Source organism: Pogonomyrmex barbatus, unplaced genomic scaffold (genome assembly GCF_055798465.1).
Source record: "Pogonomyrmex barbatus isolate J1 unplaced genomic scaffold, ASM5579846v1 scaffold15, whole genome shotgun sequence".
Lineage (NCBI taxonomy): Eukaryota > Metazoa > Arthropoda > Insecta > Hymenoptera > Formicidae > Pogonomyrmex > Pogonomyrmex barbatus.
The window spans coordinates 1,910,023-1,934,077 of NW_028297111.1; the positions used below are offsets into that span (position 1 = coordinate 1,910,023).

The 24,055-nt window shown below is 27.7% G+C and overlaps 1 protein-coding gene across 14 annotated transcripts in view; it reads left to right on the forward strand.

Moving 5' to 3' along the window:
• The first annotated feature begins 3,951 nt into the window (after nt 1-3,951).
• Calx (sodium/calcium exchanger 3) overlaps nt 3,952-24,055 on the forward strand; it is a 34,703-nt gene continuing 14,599 nt past the window's right edge. The window contains exons 1-4 of one of the 14 annotated variants that reach the window (XM_025217854.2): nt 4,213-4,701; nt 5,220-6,601; nt 18,499-18,771; nt 22,740-22,831. In XM_025217854.2, coding sequence (XP_025073639.2) covers nt 5,250-6,601; nt 18,499-18,771; nt 22,740-22,831 — 1,717 coding nt within the window. In that variant the 5' untranslated portion in view covers nt 4,213-4,701; nt 5,220-5,249. Of the gene's footprint in view, nt 6,602-18,498; nt 18,772-22,739; nt 22,832-24,055 lie in introns of all 14 variants that reach the window. The other 13 variants (XM_089073708.1, XM_011636163.3, XM_089073711.1 and 10 more) reach the window with 13 other exon arrangements.

The window sequence follows — 24,055 nt, forward strand, 5'->3', positions numbered from 1 at the left end:
GATATCCATGATTTTTAGCAAACTCCATTGTTATGATGCAGGCGGTAATGTGACAATTCGATTATAGCACCACAAAATGAAATTTTTTAAATAATTTTCCAAATGAAAGTGTAATTCCTCTCCTTATTATTTTTTTAAGTTGTATAAATCGGCGTAGATAAAAACATTTTATTTCAAATTCGTGTACGATCATGAACAGTCATGTTGTTTCATTTACCGAGCTGTTTGCCCAAGCGGTGCGCTCAAGCAACCTGACGTGTTCTTGAAAATATTTGATAATTTCGTTATTTTTGCTCAGATTAACTTAAAATTTTAGAAATACATTGTTAAAGAGTTACTTTTTCCGGTAAAATAAAAAAAATCAATTTTTTTGATCCGTCACAGTGGCGTCTCTCTTTAAAGTAGTTCGCGAATTTTATATACAGAATGTGTTGATAATTCTGAATCAATTCAAAGTGATTACTTTAAAAGATAATTTTTATATCGAAATATGTTTTATATATATATATATATATATATTTTGATATTAAAAATATACGTAAGAAAGATCTTATATAAAATATAAAATATTTTGTAAAATATTTCCATACCTTTTGATCATTTCATAATAATATTTTTTCAGAATGACGAGAGAAATCGATTTACATCAAAAAATAATAATACTATTTAAAAAATTTATTTGACATTAATATGATTTAAAATTAAAAAGCGATATCTTGTATTTTGTTTAATAATTAACACAGTTTCATTGATTCTTTTTCATAATTTTTGTTTATAATTTAAAAGAATTTTTCATCATTCGTTTTTCACCAAAAAGTGATAATGATTTTATATATTTTTTATTTGTATAATATATAAATTAAATATTAGATATATATAAATATTACAACATAAATTAAGAATATTATTACTATAACATTTTAATTAAGAATGCAATAGAGTATTTATTTTATAAACGTGAAAATAAGTTGCCATTATTAAATAAAGATTACGAAATACGGAATATAATTAATATATGATTAATAATAAATAATGAATACTAATAAATTATCATCTCATTGGTCAATTATATAAAATAATTACAGAAATAGTTAATATTTTATATTTACTTAAAGTTATTATATTTGATTAGAATTAAGCATATTAATTAAATGCAAGATATTGAACTTGTAATTTCTTTTATTGTGCTCTTTTATGTTGCTTGCATCCTGAATAGTAATATTACCATGGTGTACATGCATAACAGTGTAGCGAAAATTGTAGTATAAAAAAGGGGTGCGATATGACGAAAAGAGAAAAAGGACAATCACCCCGATATGACAAGGATCGAATTTAAAACAAGAACTAGAAATTTCATATGAGAAATATTCATTTAGAAAATGAAATTTAAATCCTGTTTTCTTAATTTTTATGTAAACTTTATGTTTTATTATTATAATTTTCTTAACAATTTAATAAAATGTTTATTTTAGAAAATAATATTTTTTTATAATTACATTACAAGGATTTGAGGAGGTTTAGATATATCAAATTGGATTTATAGGCACATCCCTGATTCAAAGGTATGAATGAGAGTGAAAAAGAAAGAGTATAAGCTATAACAAGAATGGAAAACAAAGCGAGAAGCGTAAATAGAATCCATAACATAGAATGAAAAGAATTTAAGAAACTACAAAGATAATTTTAAGTAAAGACAAATAGATATGTATATTTAAGACATTGACAATTAAAACTACATATTATTAAGACTTACATACTAAAAATAATATTAGAAGATTACCTAAATTATTTAAGGAAGATTTAAAGCACTTAAGGAAGAGAAAAATATTCAGAACGGATTCAGAAAATTATTTTTAGAAAAAACTGAAATTATGGAAGAATATATATTTTAAAATTTTAATATATTTTAAAAATAAATAAATTAAGGAAATTTTTAATTACAATGTATTTATCAAACAACATCATTAATGTTTCTTTAAACAATTTCTCTTTCAGAAAATTTACATTTTTTATACAAGTTTTCCATTAACTTCATTCACTTTTTCATTCACTTTCTGTGTTTCTTTTTTCTTTCTTTTCTTTTTCATGAAAAAGTCTATATATAGATTTTTAAATATTCTATTTTATTCTATTCTGTTTATAAATAGATAAAATATATTTTTATTTTTTAAACACGTACACACAACACACACACACACACATGCACGCATACCACGCGTGCGCGTATATATAAGAATATATATATTTATAAATTCATATATAGGGTATTTCGCGAGACTTCTGTCATTAAAAAAATAGATGGGACCGAGATGAACATAAAAGTCCTATATCATTTTGTGATATTCGCAATAACAATCGAGATATTAATTATTAAAAATCACCGTATTAGCTCAGCTCACCGGCAAATGTACTGAGCGTGCGGTAAGATAGTGAGAAATTGTTTATTTCAAACGGCAATAGCTACATACGCACGAACCGTTTAAAGTAAACAATTCCTCACGCGCCTATCAACAATGATCGCCAGGGGAGTATCTTACCGCGCGCTTGTATTTGCCGGACTAATACGGTGATTTTTAATAATTAATATCTCGATTATTATTGCGAATATCACAAAATGGTATGGGACTTTTATGTTCATCTCGGTCCCATCTATTTTTTTACGACCGGTGGCAGAAGTCTTGTGGAACACCCTGTATATATAGTTAAAAAAAAAATATTACTATTTTTCTCTACAATATTTCGTTTTCTGTGTTTATCCACAGTTTTTTCTACAGTCTGCTTATATCCTTACCTTTGTCGAATCCTATTTTTATTTCTTTTTTCTTCTTTTTTTTCCCTTTTTTTTCCCTTTTTTTCTTAGTACATGGATAATTCTGTGCGCGCGCGCGTGTGTGTGTGTGTGTGTGTACAAGAAAGATAAATTTTGACTTGTCTTTACTATTTTCTAAATGGAAATATTATAAAAAGAAAATATATAGAGAATATAGAGAATATATAATTTAATACCATCTATCTAAACATGTCATTATTATGAATTATTTTATTATACCAGAAAATTGTTGTTATGCAATTAGGGTTGCCATCCTCTTTTTCCCGGACACTATCCTCTTTTTTAGGGTGTTCGGGGACGTCCGGGGGGATTTTTTGAAAGCGTCCGGGTTTCAGGAAAGCTGCTAAATATTTTGTTTCTCTCGCATTACTCTGCGTTACCAAATAGCACAGGTATCACATAAAAGAGTTAAAATTTTTTAATTTTAATACTTAAACTAAAATAAAAAAATAAATTAATAAAACTTAAACTAAACCTATAAGAAAACTTATTTTTAATCAAAATAGTCTGTATTTATTTATTTTCCAGTTCGAATTTCTCTTTGCTCTGAATGTTAATGAATTAGATGTGAAATAATTCATTCATTTCACTATTTTAATTAATTTTAGCGCATTGTTTTTATTAATTTAAGCGCATTTTTATATGCGTCCGGGATTGCAACCGAAATGTTCGGGGTTTTTGGCTTATAAATAATTTTGAAAATTTTAATATGGCAACCCTATATGCAATTGCCATCCTTAATATAGAATAAGATAAAAAAAGACAACAGAAAGAAGAAAAAAAAAGGTTAAAGACAAAACGTTAGGATTTGACAAAAGCAATATAAATTCGATATATAAAAAAAGAATAACAAATAAAAAGAGAAAATAGAGGATGCTAAAGAGATATAAATATTCTTGTTATTCTGCGTATATATATATATAAATGAATACAAGATATTACTGTGCTATCTAAAGTATAATGATGAACAAAATTAAAGAGACGCCTTTGAGAGATATGCGAAAAGCAGGGGCATCTTTTCGTAAATGATGAGGATAGAGATACTGCCTATATAAGTTTCAAGATACCGCGATATAGTAAAGTCGACGAAGAGGGTAAAACACACGCGTGATGAAGTAAGTGAAGATAGAAATATGCGACGAGGGTGATGGTAATGCCGATCTAGAGACATAGATAAAGACAAAGGTATCGTTGGTTCAATGAGGTGAATAAAGACGGAGGGACCGTCACATTGTAAAGTTGACAAGAAGGGAGGTACCGCCGATGCTGTGAAGTGGATAAGGACGGAAATACCTCCGAAACAAGGTCGGCGATACCATCGGCATGGTGGAGTAGAGGAAGATAGTAGTATCGCCAGCGCATTGCAGCTGACGAGGATAAGACTAGAACGAGAGGAGGGAAGGCTAAAGGGGGCGAGGAGGAGAGCGAGGAGATAGGGTGGCCACGTCTGGCTATCTCCAGACACCACTCCCCACTCGGTCTGGTCGCTCTCTCCTCTAGTCTCCTGTCTTTCTCTCTCTCCTCTTGCAGTGTTCGTTCGAACGCGGCCCGGTATAGTTCTGTTACCCCGTGTTGTTAAAGGGTTCGTTTCGTGATGGAAGCTCACCACCGCGGTAATATTGGTGAGATTTATCGGTAGCCGGATTTCTAACATCGATATATATACCTTTCCCAGTGTGATTCGTACAGTTCTAGCTGTCTTTCTGAAGTGAGAGTGAGTGTATGTAAAAAGAAGGGTGTTAGCAGAGAGAAGGCTTCTCTCTGGTGTTAGAAGGGCGGGAGTGCGTGAGTGCAGAGAGAGAGAGAGAGAGAGAGAGAGAGAGAGAGAGAGAGAGACAAGATAGCGAGAAAATCTTCTAAAGAGTCCGATAGTAAAATCATCATCAAAAATTTTAATTAGAAAAAAATGAAATTTATAAGAGAGTTGGAAAAATTAATTTGTGGCTGATACAAAATTGCAATCTGATAGTATAACTATTGTTGCCTGTGAGGAAATTTCAGAACGTCTTTCTCTCTTTTTTTAATAAAAACAAACACATTTGTATCATATGCAGAAGATCGAATTTGTCTATGTTTTTGAATTTAATATTGATTAATGTTAATATCATAAAGAATACACGAGGGAAATATAATAAAAGAAAGGAAATAATTTTTAAATTTGGTCTCACTCTTCTCAGAACTATAAAGAAGTCTACTTTGTTTCTCATTATTGGGCAATCAAGGGGCAATAAAATTTTAAAAATTTTTATCTCCCAGAGACAAGTCATGAGACAAGATAACATCACAGGAAGATTGCTTATTGTTTTGAATAAAAAACGGGAACGGGGACAACTAAAGATTTATTCTTGAAGAAACAACAAATAAATTACTAGATCATATAAATTTTCAGTCACAATTTTCAATATACAGTTCTGACAATATGTCTGGAAACTACTCGGTGCACTGCGAGCCGGGGTTAGTGGTACCACTTTGGCGTCCGGCGGACAACTTACATCTACTCGACATTATTTTCCGGGGTGTAGTTTATTTCTTTGCGTTATTATATTTGTTCATTGGTGTATCGATCATTAGCGATCGTTTTATGGCTGCCATTGAAGTGATTACGTCCAAGGAAAAAGAATTGGTAGTGCGCCGGCAGGGTAGAGAACCGCAGATCGTCGTGGTGCGAGTGTGGAACGAAACGGTAGCCAATCTGACTTTAATGGCACTCGGTAGCAGTGCTCCTGAGATCTTGCTGTCAATCATTGAAATTTGGGCAAAGAATTTTCAAGCGGGTGAGCTAGGTCCAGGCACAATTGTGGGCTCCGCCGCTTATAATCTTTTTGTTATTATTTCCTTGTGCGTGTTTGTGATCCCTAATGGTGAAACCCGGAAGATAAAACATCTGCGTGTTTTCTTCGTCACCGCTACTTGGAGCATCTTTGCTTACGTGTGGCTCTATGTTATCCTGGCGGTCTCTAGTCCTGGTGTATTAGAGATTTGGGAAGGAATACTGACCTTTGCCTTCTTTCCAGCCACAGTATTGACAGCTTATGTCGCTGATCGACGACTGTTGATTTACAAGTATCTGCATAAAGGTTATCGAATGAATAAGCGAGGTGTAATCGTGCAGGCAGAGGCCGGAGATTCCGAGATGGGCATGGAGTTGGACATCAAGCCTCAGCAAGATGGTATTCACGGTATAGTGGATCGCCTAGCCGATGGTGATTCTCCCGAAGCAAGAGAATTTGAGCAAACTCGTAGAGATTACATCAATACTTTAAAGGAATTGCGTAAAAAATATCCTATTTTACCTCTAGAGCAATTGGAAGTCATGGCTCATGAAGAGGTATTAGGTAAAGGCCCTAAGAGCAGGGCTTTTTATAGAGTGCAAGCTACAAGAAAGATGGTAGGTGCCGGCAATCTCAGTAGAAAGATCAGCGAAAGAGCGCAAAGTGACCTAAGCGAAGTTAAGGCTGAATTGCAGAAAGCTGAGGCAGATAGCATTGATATCGAACATGTGAATGCTATGAGAGTATTTTTTGAACCCGGTCATTATACCGTTATGGAAAACGTTGGAACCTTTGAGGTGGGCGTTTCCAGGGCTGGAGGTGATCTCAGCAGACCCTGCACCGTGGATTATTGCACGGAAGATGGCTCTGCTGAAGCAGGATCTGATTATGTGAGTGCCAAGGGTACTCTGACTTTTGGACCTGGCGAGACTACAAAGACTATCAAACTCTCAGTTATTGATGACGAGTTATTTGAAGAGGATGAACATTTTTACGTCAGGTTGGTAAATTGATAAGCTTCTTGCTTCTAGATTTATACTGGTAGAGGGTATAAAATATTTAGAAAATTTTAATAATTTTAACGATAATAGGTATAGATATAGATAATAGATATGAGCATAATTTTTTAGAAAGTATTTTAGATAGGAAATATTTCAAAAGTTAAAAATAATGTAAAGAAATGTATAATATTATGTTATTAAGTTATTTCCTAACATTAATGCTAAAAATAAGACAATATAGTCAAATGTTAAACATTAAAATAAAGAATTATTTAATATTAATATTAATTTATTTATAATTATAATTAACAAAAAATGTCAGATAAAATTAAATTTTAAATATATAATGTAATGGCATATAATTATCATAAGGGCATATTTTATCATATATTTAACGTGATCAGTTTCAAATTTTAAAATTTAAATGTATTGTGAGATTTCGTACATTATTTTTGACTGTAAAAATATATTTTTACGGTAAAAATACTTGTTATATTACATTGTCATAATTAATAAAATTATTTCAAAGGATTTAATATCAAATATTTTTGGTAAATAGCATGATACTCGTCTTTTGTTGAAGGTTAATTTATTATTTATTTTTTACCGATATTATTGTATTTTTATAAAAAAAGTTTTATTGTTTTATATGATTTTTGTGGAATTTTTAAAGTTTCAACATTAAATTTAATGATATCTTCTTTACAATAAAATACAATTTACTACATTAAAATCTGACAAGAAAATAAGCTTTTACTTTATTATGGAACTTGCTTATCTTTCTGAAAAAAAATAAAAAAAGGCCAAGTATGTATTAATATATTGTGCAAGTATATCGTTCGTACAAAAGATTTAATGTTAAAAACTGTACCAATTTATGATTGTCAATAATATAAATATAGCTGTTATGTATATTTATGTATGTGTGTATATATATATATATATATATATATATATATATATATAAAATACATAATTGCATTATTCTCTAACGAATTTTATTTCATATTTTAAATTCTATAAAGCTATCTCAAAATTAAACTGAACAAAAATTTAGCACGTTCCGATTATTTTAATCAATTATTTATTGAAAAATAATCTACCAATCACTAGTTAAAGAAGTTGTTTTGAAAAGAATGATGCAAAAAATATGCATTATTTTTTTAAAAAACAATTACTTTTGTTTTACTGATATCAATTTATTTGTATTATTATTTTCTATTTGTTATTATTATACATAATATTGTTATTATTATACATAAAAATATTAAGATGTAATTATGAAAAAAATAAATAGCTTACAAAATATTTCATGTTAAAATGAATAAAGTATAAAAGATCTAAACTATTAACTTCATAATAACTGTATATTTAATACTTTTACTTTTAATATTTAATACTTTTACATCTAGAATAACTAGAGAAATTATATCATATGATAAAAAATATAAAATTTCAGTTAAAAATAAAAGTCATATTAAAATTTCAAGGACATTTCCAGAAAAACAATATTTCCAACATAAGATGCCTTGAAACAGAGTAGGCCTTATTTGTAGCATTTTTTCGAATAACAAATAGTTCGGGAGACAATCGCATGAAAATATTATCCCTCTACATTGTTAATATGTAGAAAAATGCGATGCTATGATATGTTTTTACATACACACATATATATACGTACATACGTACATATAAAATTAGAGTCGTACAATTGCATTCTTCTGCTGTAGATTTCATTACAAATTCTAAATTGTGTAAGGCATATCATTGCGAAATATTTTAAGCTAAATCTAGAGAATTGCAAACTTACGCAAAACGATACAATTCCGTTTTACACTGTAAACAGTGAGTTGTACGTAGGGTTGCCATATTAAAAATTTCAAAACTAGGACTTACAAGTCAAAAATCCCGAACATTTCGAATAAAAAGTTTTATTATAGATTTAGTTTAAGTTTTATTAGATATTAAAATTAAAAAATTTTAACTCTTATGTGATATCTGTACTATTTGGTAATGCAGAGTACTGCGAGAGGAATCAAAACAAAATATTTAGAAGATTTCTTGAAACCCCAGACGCTTATAATTATCCCGGACGCTTTTAGACAATCCCCTCAGACGTCCCCGGACGCCCTAAAAAAGAGGACAGTGTCTGGGGAAAAGAGGACAGATGGCAACCCTAGTTGTATGGAATGAATCTTGTTTAAAGTGGAAAATTGAAAACTTATATTGAATTGTACAATGGCAAGTTTTGTTTTTGCATTGATTATTGTTTCAATTTGAACTAAGATTATATTTGATAAATATAAAAAAATTGATTTGTACTATCGAGATAGGATGTGCCAAAAATCTGGATATAGTTGAATATCTCGTAAAAATAAAATTTCGGAAAAGTTTCAGACAAAAATTGTAAGATTTCGAGGGAGCCATATAATTATGATTCATTTACAGGTGCAGCTATTGTTGAGATCTTTATGATCGCCATTTTTTCAGGTGGAATCATATATTTACATAATGTGCAAATATTTACCTTTGTTAAACAACAGCTTGTTTTTTTCTATATCAATCGATTTGTTTCATTATTCTGTGCATAAAAATATTAAAGTTATAAAAAAGTGGATAATTTACGAAAAATGTTATATGTTATATGTTTTATATCAGAATATGCACGAATATAAAATATTTCGAAAATTATTAACTTTTTCATATTTGTAGTTTAATATTTTTTTATATAGAATAATTCGAAGAATGTTGCATAACGGAAAATATATGATTTCATTAAAAAAATGATGATCATAGAAAATCAATGGCACTATCTTTAAATGAATCAATACCCCAATCTTATAGTCCTCTTGAAACCTTACAACTTTTGTTTGAAAATTTTTCTGCAAAATTACATTATTTACATTGTTGTGATATTTAACAATATTCTAGATTTTTGGCGCATTTTCTATATGAAAGAGATATATGTTAAAAAAACTTTGCTACACCGAATATAAGCTATCGAAATGTACACTATTGAATTATATTAAAATTCATACGTAAAATTCATATGTATTATCAAAAGATATGCGTACACTAATGGCTTTTTAAATAAAATCCATTTCTAAAAAAGGCATGTTAAGTCGATACTCGAATATATCGAAATTATTGTTGTCGGTTTTCCGTTATGCCGATTAGTTCTCTCGTTGCACTCACTAAATATATATTCCAAATTGTTTATGCCTATCCATTTTAGGGCAACGAATCTGTAAAGATCCAACTGCAATACTTTTATAAATATAAATATATAATAAAATAATCTAAGACAAGTTTCACAGATTTGTAACCCCATTAAAAAAATTGTGTCACTCACCAATCCGATGCGCAACAGCGGAATGAATCTGCCACGTAGCTACGATGATTCTGTAACACAGAAACAGAACGTTCAAATTATAACAATGTTCTAAATGACAGATATTTTACAAAATAGTTTTTACGTATATTGAATTTACACATTTGTTTTTCAATTAAAAATTCAATTAAATTAAATATTAAAATAATAAAATAATTTTCAATAAAAATCTTTATAGAAATAAAAATGTATAATATTTTAAACTGTTTTTCCGAAAAAAAAACTATATAAATTTTAAATTATCGAAATTTATTAATCAAAAATAAATAATGTGAACCTGATTAATTTTATGTTGAGAAAGAAAATGTATATTTTATTACCGCAAGGTTGCTCCGCCGGTGCCCGATGCCTCTCCTAGGCCTCCTCCTCCTCTCGAGATGTCGAGTCGTCGGATGTCCTCGTAGCACAGGACACTCGCGAAAAACACTCGCGAATTATTATAATCGCGCGCGGACTAATTTTAAATAAAAGTCTTTTAGTCTAGTCGGCACTCCCGAAGCAGACGTGCGGCGCGACGAACTGGTTGCAGTTCGTTCATTCACTTGAAAATCGGCGGCGGAAAAATGACGGTCGATCAAAAAAACCGACCGATTAACTTGCCACATAAGAGCCATTGAACACGACTCGTGGCTATGCTATGTTAGTATATTATTAATAACAATAATATTACCTAATGTTAATATTAATGTTACTAATAACGGTGCAACGGGTACTGTTAGCTTCTTCGTCTTTGGGATTCCGTTGGGGAACCCAAAGGAATCCCTCGGAATACTGAGCCCCTCTGCCACGTCAAGGCCATGCCCATTGGAGGGGTTATCGTTTATAAAAATTCATGAATATCAAAGGAATAAATCACGTTAAATATGTATATACTTTGTTAGAGACTCGTCATTTCGATATGTTTACTTGAGTCGAGTTTAATTTACGCGCGTTAAGAAGCATTTACTTATTACATTCGTAAGATATAACATGATTCATTCGGTATCATTTAGCATTAAAGAAATGCGAAGAAATACGACCGAAGAAATGCGTACTGCGACCTACCCCTACGACCGCCGGTGAGACATTGGTAGCGCGCGGAGCGCTCGTAAACACGTGACATACCAACCGCGGCACGTAAACTCTTAACTGAAACAATAATAGTTTGGCTAGACGAAAGTCAATACATGTTACAAATCAAATTTAATTTCCACGAAGCGTTTTATAGCATTTTCGATAATGAAACCTTAAACAATAAAATTAAATATAATGTTAGCTAACATCACCTGCCCGCACGAGCGTCGGTGGTTGAATGATAACGCGTTGCGTGCGCGTATACAATACTTGTCGATTGTAAACAAAGTACCAAGGTCGCGCATTATTGTATCGCTATCTCAAACAATAAAGGTCTCAACGTTTATAACAAAATTATATACATAAGGTATATATATGTCTTTTCGTTGAGCTTTGCACACGAAGAAAATATCAGGAACAGGAATAAATATTAAATTTTGGAAATGAAAATTCGGAGTAACGTTAGTTAATATTAGTAATTATGTGAGATTTTAGTGGCAAAATTATATAATATGTGATGTAAATATTTTATGTAAAAATATATAATATTAAAAAATAAATGGCGCGCGTTTTGTACTGTTCTAGTATTAAATTTCAATGTGTCATCTATATTTTTATAAATGATTGTATTTTTTTAAGTGTAAAAGTCATTTCTTTGCAAATCAGGTTCAAAATTTGTCTTTGCAAACTTTTACAAACTTTTGAAAATAGTAATTTTAATTTTGATTAAAATTTTGATTAAAATTTAAAATTTAAAATTTTAATTTTTTAAATATATTTATTTACTATTTTAATGAAATAACATAAAATAAGTCGTGTATTATAATATAATAATATGTATATAATATTATATACATATATATATATATATATTGATATATTTTAATATTGATATTAATTTTTTTCGACAAATGACTTAGTTTTATTTAACTAAAATTCAAAAAATTCTTGCGCAGGAAACTACGAATTATCACGAATTTAGGCTACAGAGTAATAGGAAGTAACAGTTTTCATCGTCTTTATGTAAACAAAATTTTCTTGAAAATTTTCTTGAAAATTTATTGTCATAACTGATATATATATCTAATATCAAGTTTTATTGTTTTCATATTTTTTTCTAAATTATTTTGTTGGTTTGTGATTTGAATTTTTGATTTTGCTAGATAATCTCATTATTTATATTATTTGTATTTATTTGTAATTTCATCATATTAACTCAATCATTCATTAAATTGCATCACGAAATCACGCAAAAATACATGCAAATGCAATTAAATCTATAAATAAGAAACTGTGCTGATGAATATATTTAATATTAGTAATTTGATTAGAAAGAGGAAGGGGGGAGGAGAGAGAGAGAGAGAGAGAGAGAGAGAGAGAGAGAGAGAGAGAGAGAGAGAGCATCTGATAACATTCGATTCAAAGTAAATTATTTGAAAATATTAAAAACATTTTGAAAAAGTTTGAATTTTTTTTGGCTATTTTTATTAATACGTTTTATAGTTCATATAAAGAAAAACATTTGTAAATAATTTATTTACAAATATAAAGAGAAATTTGTAAAAGCTGGTATCTGATGTAAAAAACTATAATTTAACAAAAAATTTTTAAATTATTTTGTGTATTTTTGCTTCAAAATACAAGAATTATGAAAGAATGATTTTAATCCGTTTAAAAAATAAAAATTATTTACGATAGGTCAAAACAATTCTATTTTTGAATGATTTTCTGGTGGCACAAGTGTGTTCCTCTATAACGAGAAAATGTTTTTTAATATTTAATATATAATTAATATTTAATAAATATTAATTATAATATTTAATATATTAATATTTAATAAATATTAATATATAATGTTTAATAAATTAATTATATATTAATATTAATATATAATTTTTTTCATAAGAAGATCGTTGTTAAAAGTTGTTGGTATTTCTTTATTCGTGAAATACAAATGCTATACGAAATTTATGTTTTGATAGATTAGTTTTCAATAATAACATAGATTATTAAATATTTGAACGGAATAATAAATTTCGAAACAAAATTTTATTTGCTTACATAAAAGATACATGTAAACTGAACTTTTGAGTTAGATATTTCCTCCTTTGATCTTTGCTGATGCTCCCATTAATCAATGTGAAACAAATAATATGAAACTCTTTAACAAAAATGAAATTTTCTTACATAAATGGTTTTTAGAGAAAAAACTAGAGAGAAAAATTATAAAAATTATGCTATTTTATGAAAATATTTTTATAAAAATAGATGAAGAAATGGTTCGGATATTACAAACTCAGAAAACCGTATTGGGTTTACAACAGTAATGTTTTCCTTTAGAAAAACTATTTTATTTTTTAATAATTTTTACGTGCGTTAATTCTAGAAAAACTGTATAGATCAAGAGACGCATTGGCGGCTCGTGCCAAATTTGCGCGTAATGACGTTCTCGCAGAACTGCGGCGAGATATCCGCTGCTCTATTTATGTAAGTCACTGAGATGAATTCAGCTCACATTTTCCTTTTCTCAACAACAGCCGAACTAATTGAATTCTAACTAATTTCAATCGTAGTTCAGGTCTACATTTCATAAAAAAGTGCTTTTAATTTTTTGCTTTATATCTTACGAAGAGAGACAACATACAGATTAAATATGTAAATTTTTTTAAATATGTCCTTGTCATCATTGCGTGATCAAAAAGCACTGACTTTTCTATTTTTGATGCCGGGAGTAGCATTTTCTTAAAGATATTGATTATTTTTGATTGGTCTTTAACAAATGATCTTTCAGAAACAAAAATTAATTTACAATTTAAAAAATTATAAGTTATGAAAGAGACATTACACATGATACAGTATATTTTTAATTCATCTTACCTAAAAATAAAATAATGTATATCACTAATACAAAAAATAGTATTATATATTTATTTATCTCTGAAAAGCTGATACCCCCACCATTAAAAAAAAAGTTTGTATCTATGCCATAATTAAGTGCTACTTTAGTGCTAATTTATTGCTTTAGTTTCGAATTTGCTCCTACCAATTAGCAGAAAATTAATTAAATTTAAAAATGTGAATGCTAGTTTAGAGTGATGCTAGCACTCTATTAAAAAAAAAGATAGAGATTTTTTGTTTTTATATAGATTAAAATGATTTATGTCAAATTGTTTAAAGAATTCTAACAATAATCATTATGTTATGTGTTTATATTTTAAATAATTTTTATCGAGATTAATGATCGTGTCACAACAAAATTACAAAGATGTGATTTATCAAAATATTCAATAAACCTATCAATTTAACATTTTGTGTTATCGTAGAATAAGTAAATAGTAATTTTCAATGATTAACAATGGAATAACAAAATTGGAGTTAATAAAAATGTTAAACAATAAATTGAAAAAAAAGAACGAAAAAATTAAATAATTTATCAAGATATTTAATAAATTTGGAAATTTAAAGTGTTGTACTAATCCAAAATAATGATTTTTAAACATTGAGAGGAACAAAATAGAAAATATAAATAAATATTAATAAAAATATCAAGTAATAAAATAAAAAATATAAATTTGTGGAAATATTTGCTTGAAATTAATATTTTACACAATGTTGTGTTAGTGGGTTGATAAAGGAATGATCTTTTTAAATTAAAAAAATGTTATAATTAATTTGGCAATAGAACAATTAGCAGAATAATTAAAAAAATATTTTTGTTTTTTCTTTTAAATTTTTTGTGAAATTAAGTATAAATTTAAGATAATTAAGCTATTTATTTTACTCAGTTTTACTCAGAATCAGTTTTAACGATAAAATTTACGAATAAAGTAATAGTTTAACGAGCTAGTTTAACAAGTAATAGCTTAACAAGAGTAATAGTTTAACAAGCTAGTTTAACAAGTAATAGCTTAACAAGAGAAATTGTAATTTTTTTATTTTATTTTATCCAATTGTACTGTGTTAGCTTAACATACATATCCGATATGATTGTTATTCCTCTCATTTATATATCTATAAAAACTTTTTTTCTGGTGATAAAAATTATTTAAAAAATAAATAAATGATGTTTATTATTAGAATTTATTGGAAAACGTTTGGTAATGTTCAGATTTATACGAGAGCTACTTTAGAATTCACAGAATTATCGATAGTCTTGCAAATGTATGATACTTTAATATTACATATGAATTTTTAAAAAAAGCATGTCAAATCGATATTCGAATATATCAAAGTTTATTATTGTCTCTTTTCTACAAAGCTGATTTATTCTTTCATTGCGCATATTTTGTGGCTGTTTCAAAAATTTTGTATTTTGACAATTGTATTATATATATCAAGAAATTAAAAATATAATAATATGTTAATTTCTGCTCTTCTTTTGTAATAAAATTAAAAAGTGCGCGTTTGTAAGGTCTAGTAAAAAGAAAAAGTTTAGGAAAGACAAATTCAGGAAAAATAAACAATCTATATTAACTTGATATATTGATCTTGATGCCTTGATTTTAATATGAAATATCATATAAAAATTCTTAATAATTTTTGCAACAACTAATATAAATGGCTTTCAAGAAAATATTTTCTTACTTTTTAAATCGATTTTGTATGTACTTTGAATTTGCAAATCGACAAATCGTTTATTTCTATCCAAAAATATTCAATAGAATACTATAACCAAATTTAGATAGATAAGTTTATAGTTTAAACATTGAATATTTCCTCTGTATATGTTTGTGCGTATGTATGTGTATGTGTGTGTGTTCAAAAGAAAATTTATTCCAGATTTTATTTTTGTTTATAAATCACTTATGATGTTTTCACTTTTTCAAAATGTTCTCCACAATCTTTATTTTTCCTATTATTAAAATATCTTGAACGTTCATAACTTTGTTTAAAAAAAAACACGTGCGTATTATTTTAAATTTTAAGTTCTGAATTATATCTCTATTAAATTCTTAAGTTAAAGCCTATTCTATTCTATCTATTCTAATATAATCTTGTTAAAAGCTACAAAGATACAAAGATTGTTGCAAGAAATGCAAAATAAGCAATTTGCTAATAATATTTTTTGAAAAATTTCTTCTTTTTCTCTTTTCTATATTAAGTAAATTTTTTTATCATAATGACCATATGATAAACTATTATCAATTTTAATTATCATTTTTAAAGCTTTTGCTGTAGCCATTTTTGAATTATGATATAAAAAACGAGAAAACACATAATAAAAATTCTTATATAATATATTAAAATATATATTTTTAACGTTTCAAACGGTTGTAGCAAAAAAACCATTCTTAAATTTTGTGCCTAATGAAACTTTTGATCAGTCATGAACTATAACATACTAAGTTTCAGTCATGAACTATAACATACTAAGTTTTCAGCCAACTTCACAGAGAAGGAAAAACCTGTAATTTTGTGCGGGATCTTTTGCGTGTAACGTTTCATATAATAATCTTTCTCCTACATAATAAAGATGGATATTACTTTGTTTGTAGCTTTATCAGGAATTTCTATTTGCACTCTCCGAATTTCTTAATGATATGTCTAAAAGTTTCTGCAAAAAATCATTTATACATTATTTATCCGATCCATTATCTTTAATAACAAAATTTATTTAAAAATTTTTTATTTTAGGTAAAAGATTTTCCGTTACTTCAAGATTATGACACATAACTTTGGAAATTTTTTCAGCTAAAATAAAATAATCTATTATTAAATTTTGATTTAATTTTTCTCTTTAATCTTTCAGATCTTTGATGTTTTATACTTTTCTATTTATCACATTGGCTGACACCTAAAGCTAGAGCAAGTAGAAATATTGGAATTAATGTCGGGATCATATTGAGATCAGAATCAACGTAGCTACAATTGGAAATGGAATAGTCCGTATCATGTTTTTTATTAATTTTTTGCGAATCTGCAATACGATTATCTGTATTTTTTATTGTACTTATTGCATTTGTTGTATTAAAAATAACTTTTGCTTTATCTATTCTATTATATCTATAAAAGATGATTGAAAAGTTGAGATGCTTGCGTGATTTCGATTTGAATTCAATGGATGTAATATCTGACTCTTTTTCTCAGTTTTTTTGACTTTTCTTTCACATCATACATCTTTTTTACAGTATTTTTCTGTAATAATTTCTTTTTAATATTCAGAGAGAAGAGATATTATGATATTATGAGATGATTTATACTTCTATATAATAATAAAAGTTGTTTAGTTTGAAGAAGAAAATATAGTAGAAAGTAATTTTTTCAACTATTTAAATTTTTTAATGTTACCCGCGTTTTTTTAAATGGAATCGTCTGATTTCTTTTAGACGAATCGATTTTTCTTTTTATTGTGCCTGCAAAAGTATTAAAGTAACACTAACGAAAAGTCAATAATTTATGAGACATTTCATACATGGGACGTTTAAAACAATACAGCTGAATATCTTTGTGCGTGAATGTAAAAAAAAATAATAATAATAACAAAAGTTGTTCAATTTAAAGCGGGAAATATCATAGCTAAAAAATAATTTTTCTTAGAGTTATTGTTTTTAATTTTTCAATGTCATTCATGTTTCTTAAAATAGACAATTTCTTATTATATATTTAATAGTAATGTTAAAAAGGAATTATAAAAAAAGAAGAGATAAAGTAACAATATATATCGCGCTAGCGGCGGGCATACGCCGTATAATTCTCGTTTGCATTCACGGAATGAGCAATACCGTTTTAGTAAAGGAGTAAACTTTATTTATAAAACGGGCACAAGAGAATCGTCAAGATATTCGAATCGGTCTCTGCTGCTGTCGTGACCGCTGAATGCTCAATATCATTCCAAACAACTGTTATCAAAATTTGTTAGTCGGAGGTTCTTCTCGTTTGTCGAACAGTCGGAGATTTGTTGAAAAAGCTGGAGTCTTCGACTGGAACCGAAGTGGCAATCGTGATTACAAAACGCGAAAAGCAAAAGAACTTTTCACACAAATAACGTGCTCCTCTAAAATATCGACTATTTTCATCATAAATCAAAATCACGACAAGTTTTCCTTCTTTCATCAAACACATTTTATATTGATGAGATTCCTGAAACTCCTGATTGCTTTTATGAAGGAAAGAGGGAAACTGTATTTATTAAAGTCTTTATCTTAGCTAACGAGATCAAATAAACAGTGTAAATGAATATTAAATTATTTATTTTAGGCGTTTATTTCACTCCTGTGAAGTTAGCCCTCTGTTATCTAAAAAATTAATTTTTTTTTGGAGTTCTGTGTAGATTTTTAGTAGTTTTAGAATTCTTGATAGTTTTAAGAAACAGCTCTGGCCATTGAAGGCACGAAAATGCAATTTGAAATATGGGGGGGGGTCACGTCATAGACTGAATTTGTAATACCGATTTCTATTAAAATTATGATATAATTTTTTTAAAAATTAATGTTAATATTTTCTGATATTTAGGCTCAGTAATGTGTCACAACCAGCAATGCTTGTTTCACCAAGTCTGGCGACGGTGATGATCCTGGATGACGATCACAGCGGCATTTTTGGTTTTCCCGAGAGAGATGTAGAGCTAGTGGAAAGCGTGGGTCAGCATCCTCTTCGAGTAGTGCGTTATAGTGGGGCTCGTGGTCGCGTTATTATCCCTTACCGTACTGTAGAAGGCACAGCAAAACCTGGCAAGCAATACGTGCACACCGAAGGCAGCCTGACTTTTGAAGATAATCAGACAGAGTAAGTATAATATATCTATCTTTCTAAAATTACATAATTAAATGAGTAAAATTATTAAAAACAAATTTATTATTTGAATTTATAATGCTTTCTAAAATTTTCTGTTCTTAAAATTATAGTATTTTGTATATATATATATGTATATATATATATATATATATATATATATATATATATATTTATTCCTTTTTTAATGGTGAAAGAAAAATTCCTATCTTCTTTAAAGATAAAGAAAGAAATGTAAACAGGTATAGTTATATGTAAACAGATATGATTTCAATTTTTATTTTCAGTTTCACAAAATAATAAAATTTTGTAATTACAAATAATTTAGAAGACAATTAATTAATATTTAATTCTCTTGGAAAAAAATATACATTATATATTAATTATATCCATAATGCCGTGATCAAAAAGATCCGTACATATATGCGTGAAGTCGAATGTCTCATGCATATTGTTGCCATTTTCCGCGTGTCCAATCCAGCTCGGACAGACAGATGAGACTGAGATTATGGCAAATTTCGCGGCAATGAAGAATTACAACTCAAATCGTGACAATGAAAAAAAATGGCACGCGCAAAGCGTGCATCTGTGTTGTTCTCTTAGAACATACATATGAACTATTCTATTATTTTATTCAAAGGAAAAGTTTAATTTTTACCATTCTTCCGCATTTTTCCGCAAAAATAGTCGTTTTACTTTGTGTTATGAAGATAGGTGTCAATTGATAAAAACAACCTAGTAAAAATTTCTTATGCAGAAACATATATAAATATATATAAATCTATAGGGAAATATATATAAATATATACAAATATAAAATTATACGAAATATATCCATATATGTTCTTATTAGTTTCTTCCTTTTGTAAAATTTCTATTTGGTATGAGAAAATAAAAAAAAAGAAATATATATATATATTTATATTTATATTTATAATATACAGGATGTTCACAATCACCAATATTTTAATAGTGTATTCTACAAGTAAAGTAGAACAAGCATCCTTATACGAAAATGTTAGGGCTACAATAGTTTTTGAATTATAACCGATTGAAGATAACCAGTAATATTGCGTAAAATCACGCGCTCAGGCCCGTAGTTACACGGACATGCACATCTGTCATTGATCTGTTATTGATTTTTACACTTAATGTTTAAAGATATTTATATATTATTTTTACAAAAAATTGTTATTAAACAATTGTTAAGGGAGTACTATTAAACTTTTTATATGTCTATATACATTAAAATTTTATAGTGTGCGTTTACCATCGTTAAATATTAGATTTGATTGAAGATATAAATAAGTTTCTTCTTTCGAGAGAAATCACTGTTTAACAAGCAGTAACATAAGACTTCATTGTAGCGGGCAGAGGTCGATCGATTTAACATGCGTATGGGCTTAAATGGATATTCTAACGCTATTTATAGTTAGTTAGACCTTCTTCCACTGATGCTCATCCGTGTTTCAAGTATATGAAAATTGCTTATTTGTTCTCTATAAAATATGCTAAATTGTAAAAAATTATCTCTGTGAAGTTAACATTCCATTTTTTTAATTTATGGAATTCTGGATTTTTCCCAAAGAATTCCAAAATTCCTGATATACTTTGAAAATAGGTCCAGCGATTAAATGTAAAAAAATAAAGATTTAAAGTATGCCGATTTCATATTTTTGAGATACAAAAATTAATTCATGTTCTATTTCAAATGAGAGAAATTTAAAGTTTAATACTTTTTGAAAGAGTTTTTGCAGCGCTATTTAGAACTCCAAAAAAATGATAAAAATCCGGAAAAACTTTTTAGGAATTTGGAAAACTTTAATTTGATAAACAAACAGTAGCGAGAACTCAATGTCGATTTAGTTTTAATGAGATTTAGATATAAAAATAAAGAAGTGTGAGATAGATTTTGGTACGACCGGAAATAGAACATTGTAGATTATAACAGAACAGAAACTTTCGAGCATTTAACAATAAATTATTAGAAATATAGAGGTAAGAAATAGTAATATAAGTATTAAGAAAAAAGTTGTTAGGAAAAAACGAAAAGGGAATTAGTTAGGTGAAAAGAAATCTCAAAAGGCAAAGAAAGGGAATAAGTATAAAGAAAATCGAGAAGACTAGTCTTGTTGAAAGAAACATATGATATAAACAAAAGAAGTTCTCTAAAAAAAAGTTTTCTTCAATAGTCTTACATAAATTTTAGTTTAAAACGAAATAATTTAAATGAAATTGCGAAATAATTTTTTCTCTATTATTATTGGTCTCGAATAAGAATATTTATTATCTTCATTGATTTCTTTATAGATGATTTGTGTTTGGAATCTGTTTATTTCGAATCATTACTTTCTTCAAAATTCTCATTATCTGATGAAATCATAGCCATATTCATAGCTTTTTCTTATAACTTAGATTTTGTATATTCACTTCTCTATCAGAACATTTTAAAACTTTAATCGAAAAGTTTATTCGACATACTTCAACATTTTTTAATGACTTTAGTAAATTTAGTTTTTCGACTTCCATTTTGCTACGTTTGTTTAAATTAATGTTAATATTTTTACGAGCAGAAATTCATCGTCATTCTGTACATATATGTGAGAAAGATTTCTTTCTACCAACGCGTCGATAATATCAATCTAGAATTGCGCAAACTGCCTACGCACGAAAGATTATTATTTCCTGTATCTTTCTGTTCATTAAAGTCTTTCTTTCACTTCCAAATGATGTCTCTTTATTTTGCACGAGTGTGCGAATGACGTGCGAATGCTTATTCCGAACATTGTTTCCGGTTTATAAATTGTGTATAATAAAATTATACCGGAAAATTTTTCCCGAATCATAATCTATGATTTTGACATTACCTCAGAAAACTGAGAATTTTCCAACTCTGTCCTCTCCCCCTTCTTCTAAAATCGCGCGCTTTTGCTCTCACAAGGAAACACAACTAACATTCTCCTTCCGATTTTAATAAACTTCGAATATATGAAAAGATAAGAGACAAAAATAAGAGATACCTATTTTTTTATATCTGCGTTCTCGCACAGTCATGTTAAGAAGATGAAATTTCGTGAAAAAAATTAATTTTTTTTTCTTTCTGTTAAGAACAAAAGACCCATTATAGTTTTGGTTAGAGGATTGCATGTATTCTGTGCAAAAGAGAATATCATAGAAGACCTATAGCAAAAAGGCCTGAAAATAATAGATGTGTAACATTATTGAGAAAGAAAGGAAAAATGATGACTAGGGAAATGTAACCATTAGCAAAAGGGGACTCCCGCTTTTTATGCTTACCTTCGACAACTAGGAGAAAACTGAAAACATAATATCAAAACAATTTTAAATCACAAAAACAAACTGCGTATCCCAATGTAAAACAAATAGGCTCACAGGCATCTAATGATTATTCTTTTTTTAAATTTATATCTATAAATTCAGGATAATTGCTTAAACCGCGAACTAGATACCATTATTTTTAATTTGTAACGTAGCAGCTCAAAGTTAAATCGAATTATTTCCCCTTTAATCGATAATCAAATTTGAAATTGATTCCTCTTTCTCTTTTATCTATTTTAAAAACAATTTTTATCTATCGACAATCCGCATTTTTGCCAATTGATAAAGTTTTTTCTGTTTATTTTGAGTATCTGGATGTTCTACTTTTACCTAATGAATTACTGTATTTTTATATTTTATTATATTTAATGGAACATCACTTATGAACAAAACTTGATCAACAAGGATTATATTTAAGTTCAAAGTAGAACCAAAATGTCCATATTTTTTAAATAAAATCGATATATGTTTTTATGCATATGTAAGCTATAATATAATATATTTATGTAAGCTATAATATAAAATTTATTTTCGCATCTAACTCTTATTAATTATTTATTATTATTGTTTGGAGAGTCCTGTAAACTTGTTAAAGTATTAATGCTATAAATGAATTGTTTCAGAAAAATTATCAATCTGGAAATCATCGAAGAGGACTCTTATGAAAAGGATGCTCTTTTCTATGTCGAGTTAGACGAGCCATTGCTGCAAGGAGGTGACTAAATATTTTGATTTAGAAATTTGTGATATATTTTAAAATTATTATATTTTCATTTTTCTATCTTCCTTTATACAGGATCTAAACATTTAAATAAGCATATAAAATAAAAAAGTTCCAAAGAGAAAATTGGATGTTTACAGTAAACTAAATATGATAAAAATAATGATAGAGAATATATAGAATGAATCATTTTCATATATTATCACAAATATTGCTTGAGAAAAATATTTTAATTAAAAATTTTGCGAACAGAATTTTAGAAAAAAATACGATGTATATATATATATATATATATATATATATATATATACATCGTAATATATAAATAAATAAATATATATATATTTATATATATATATTTATTTTGTTTTATATAACATATTTAAATTATAAAATGTAAAATATTAATGTTATGGATACATTTAAACGAAATTATAATTTTAGAAATATAATTTGATACTTCTACTCATTTTGTTCATAAAACTATAAAAATAAAGTTATCAAAATGTCAACAATTCATGAAAACGTATTATGTACCGAATGTCTGATAATGCTATTCAAATTTAAATTATTTTTTTTAGACTAGTAGACTACTGAAGTAGACAAAATGATTTTTAAAGATTTCTTATTGCTAAAAACAAATTCACAAATGAATTGTTTTATTACGTTACATTTTTGAGAAAATTTAAGTATGCCGAAAATGGAATTTTTGGATATTTGAAAATAATTAAAAAATGTAATATAATAGGGTAATTGTATTCATGAATTCGTTTTCAGCAATAAAAAAAATTTATAAAAATTTCATTGGTTACATTTATATTGATTACTTTATGCAAAAGTTACAATTATAAATAAATGAAAAAAAAATACAGTAATGGTTTGCTTACATAATTTGAATAATTATCTGTACATAATCGTTTTTGATGTTGCCCATCATTTCTTATTGGTAAATAACATGGGTTTTATTGAATAAAAAAGTCCTATTTTACAATTTTTGCAATGATTAAAGAATTATTAATTTATATAAATGTGCAAAGTAGTGAGCATTCGTACAAAGAAACAACTCAGTGTTATATATTCACAGCTCAGTGTTATATATTCACGGTTGCTGGACGCGTGGTAAAATATTTGGTAAAGTGGTTTATAAATGATAAATTCAGTAAAAAGTAGAAAGAGAAATAAATTCGTGTATAAAGATTGAAAAGACCTAACAAAAGG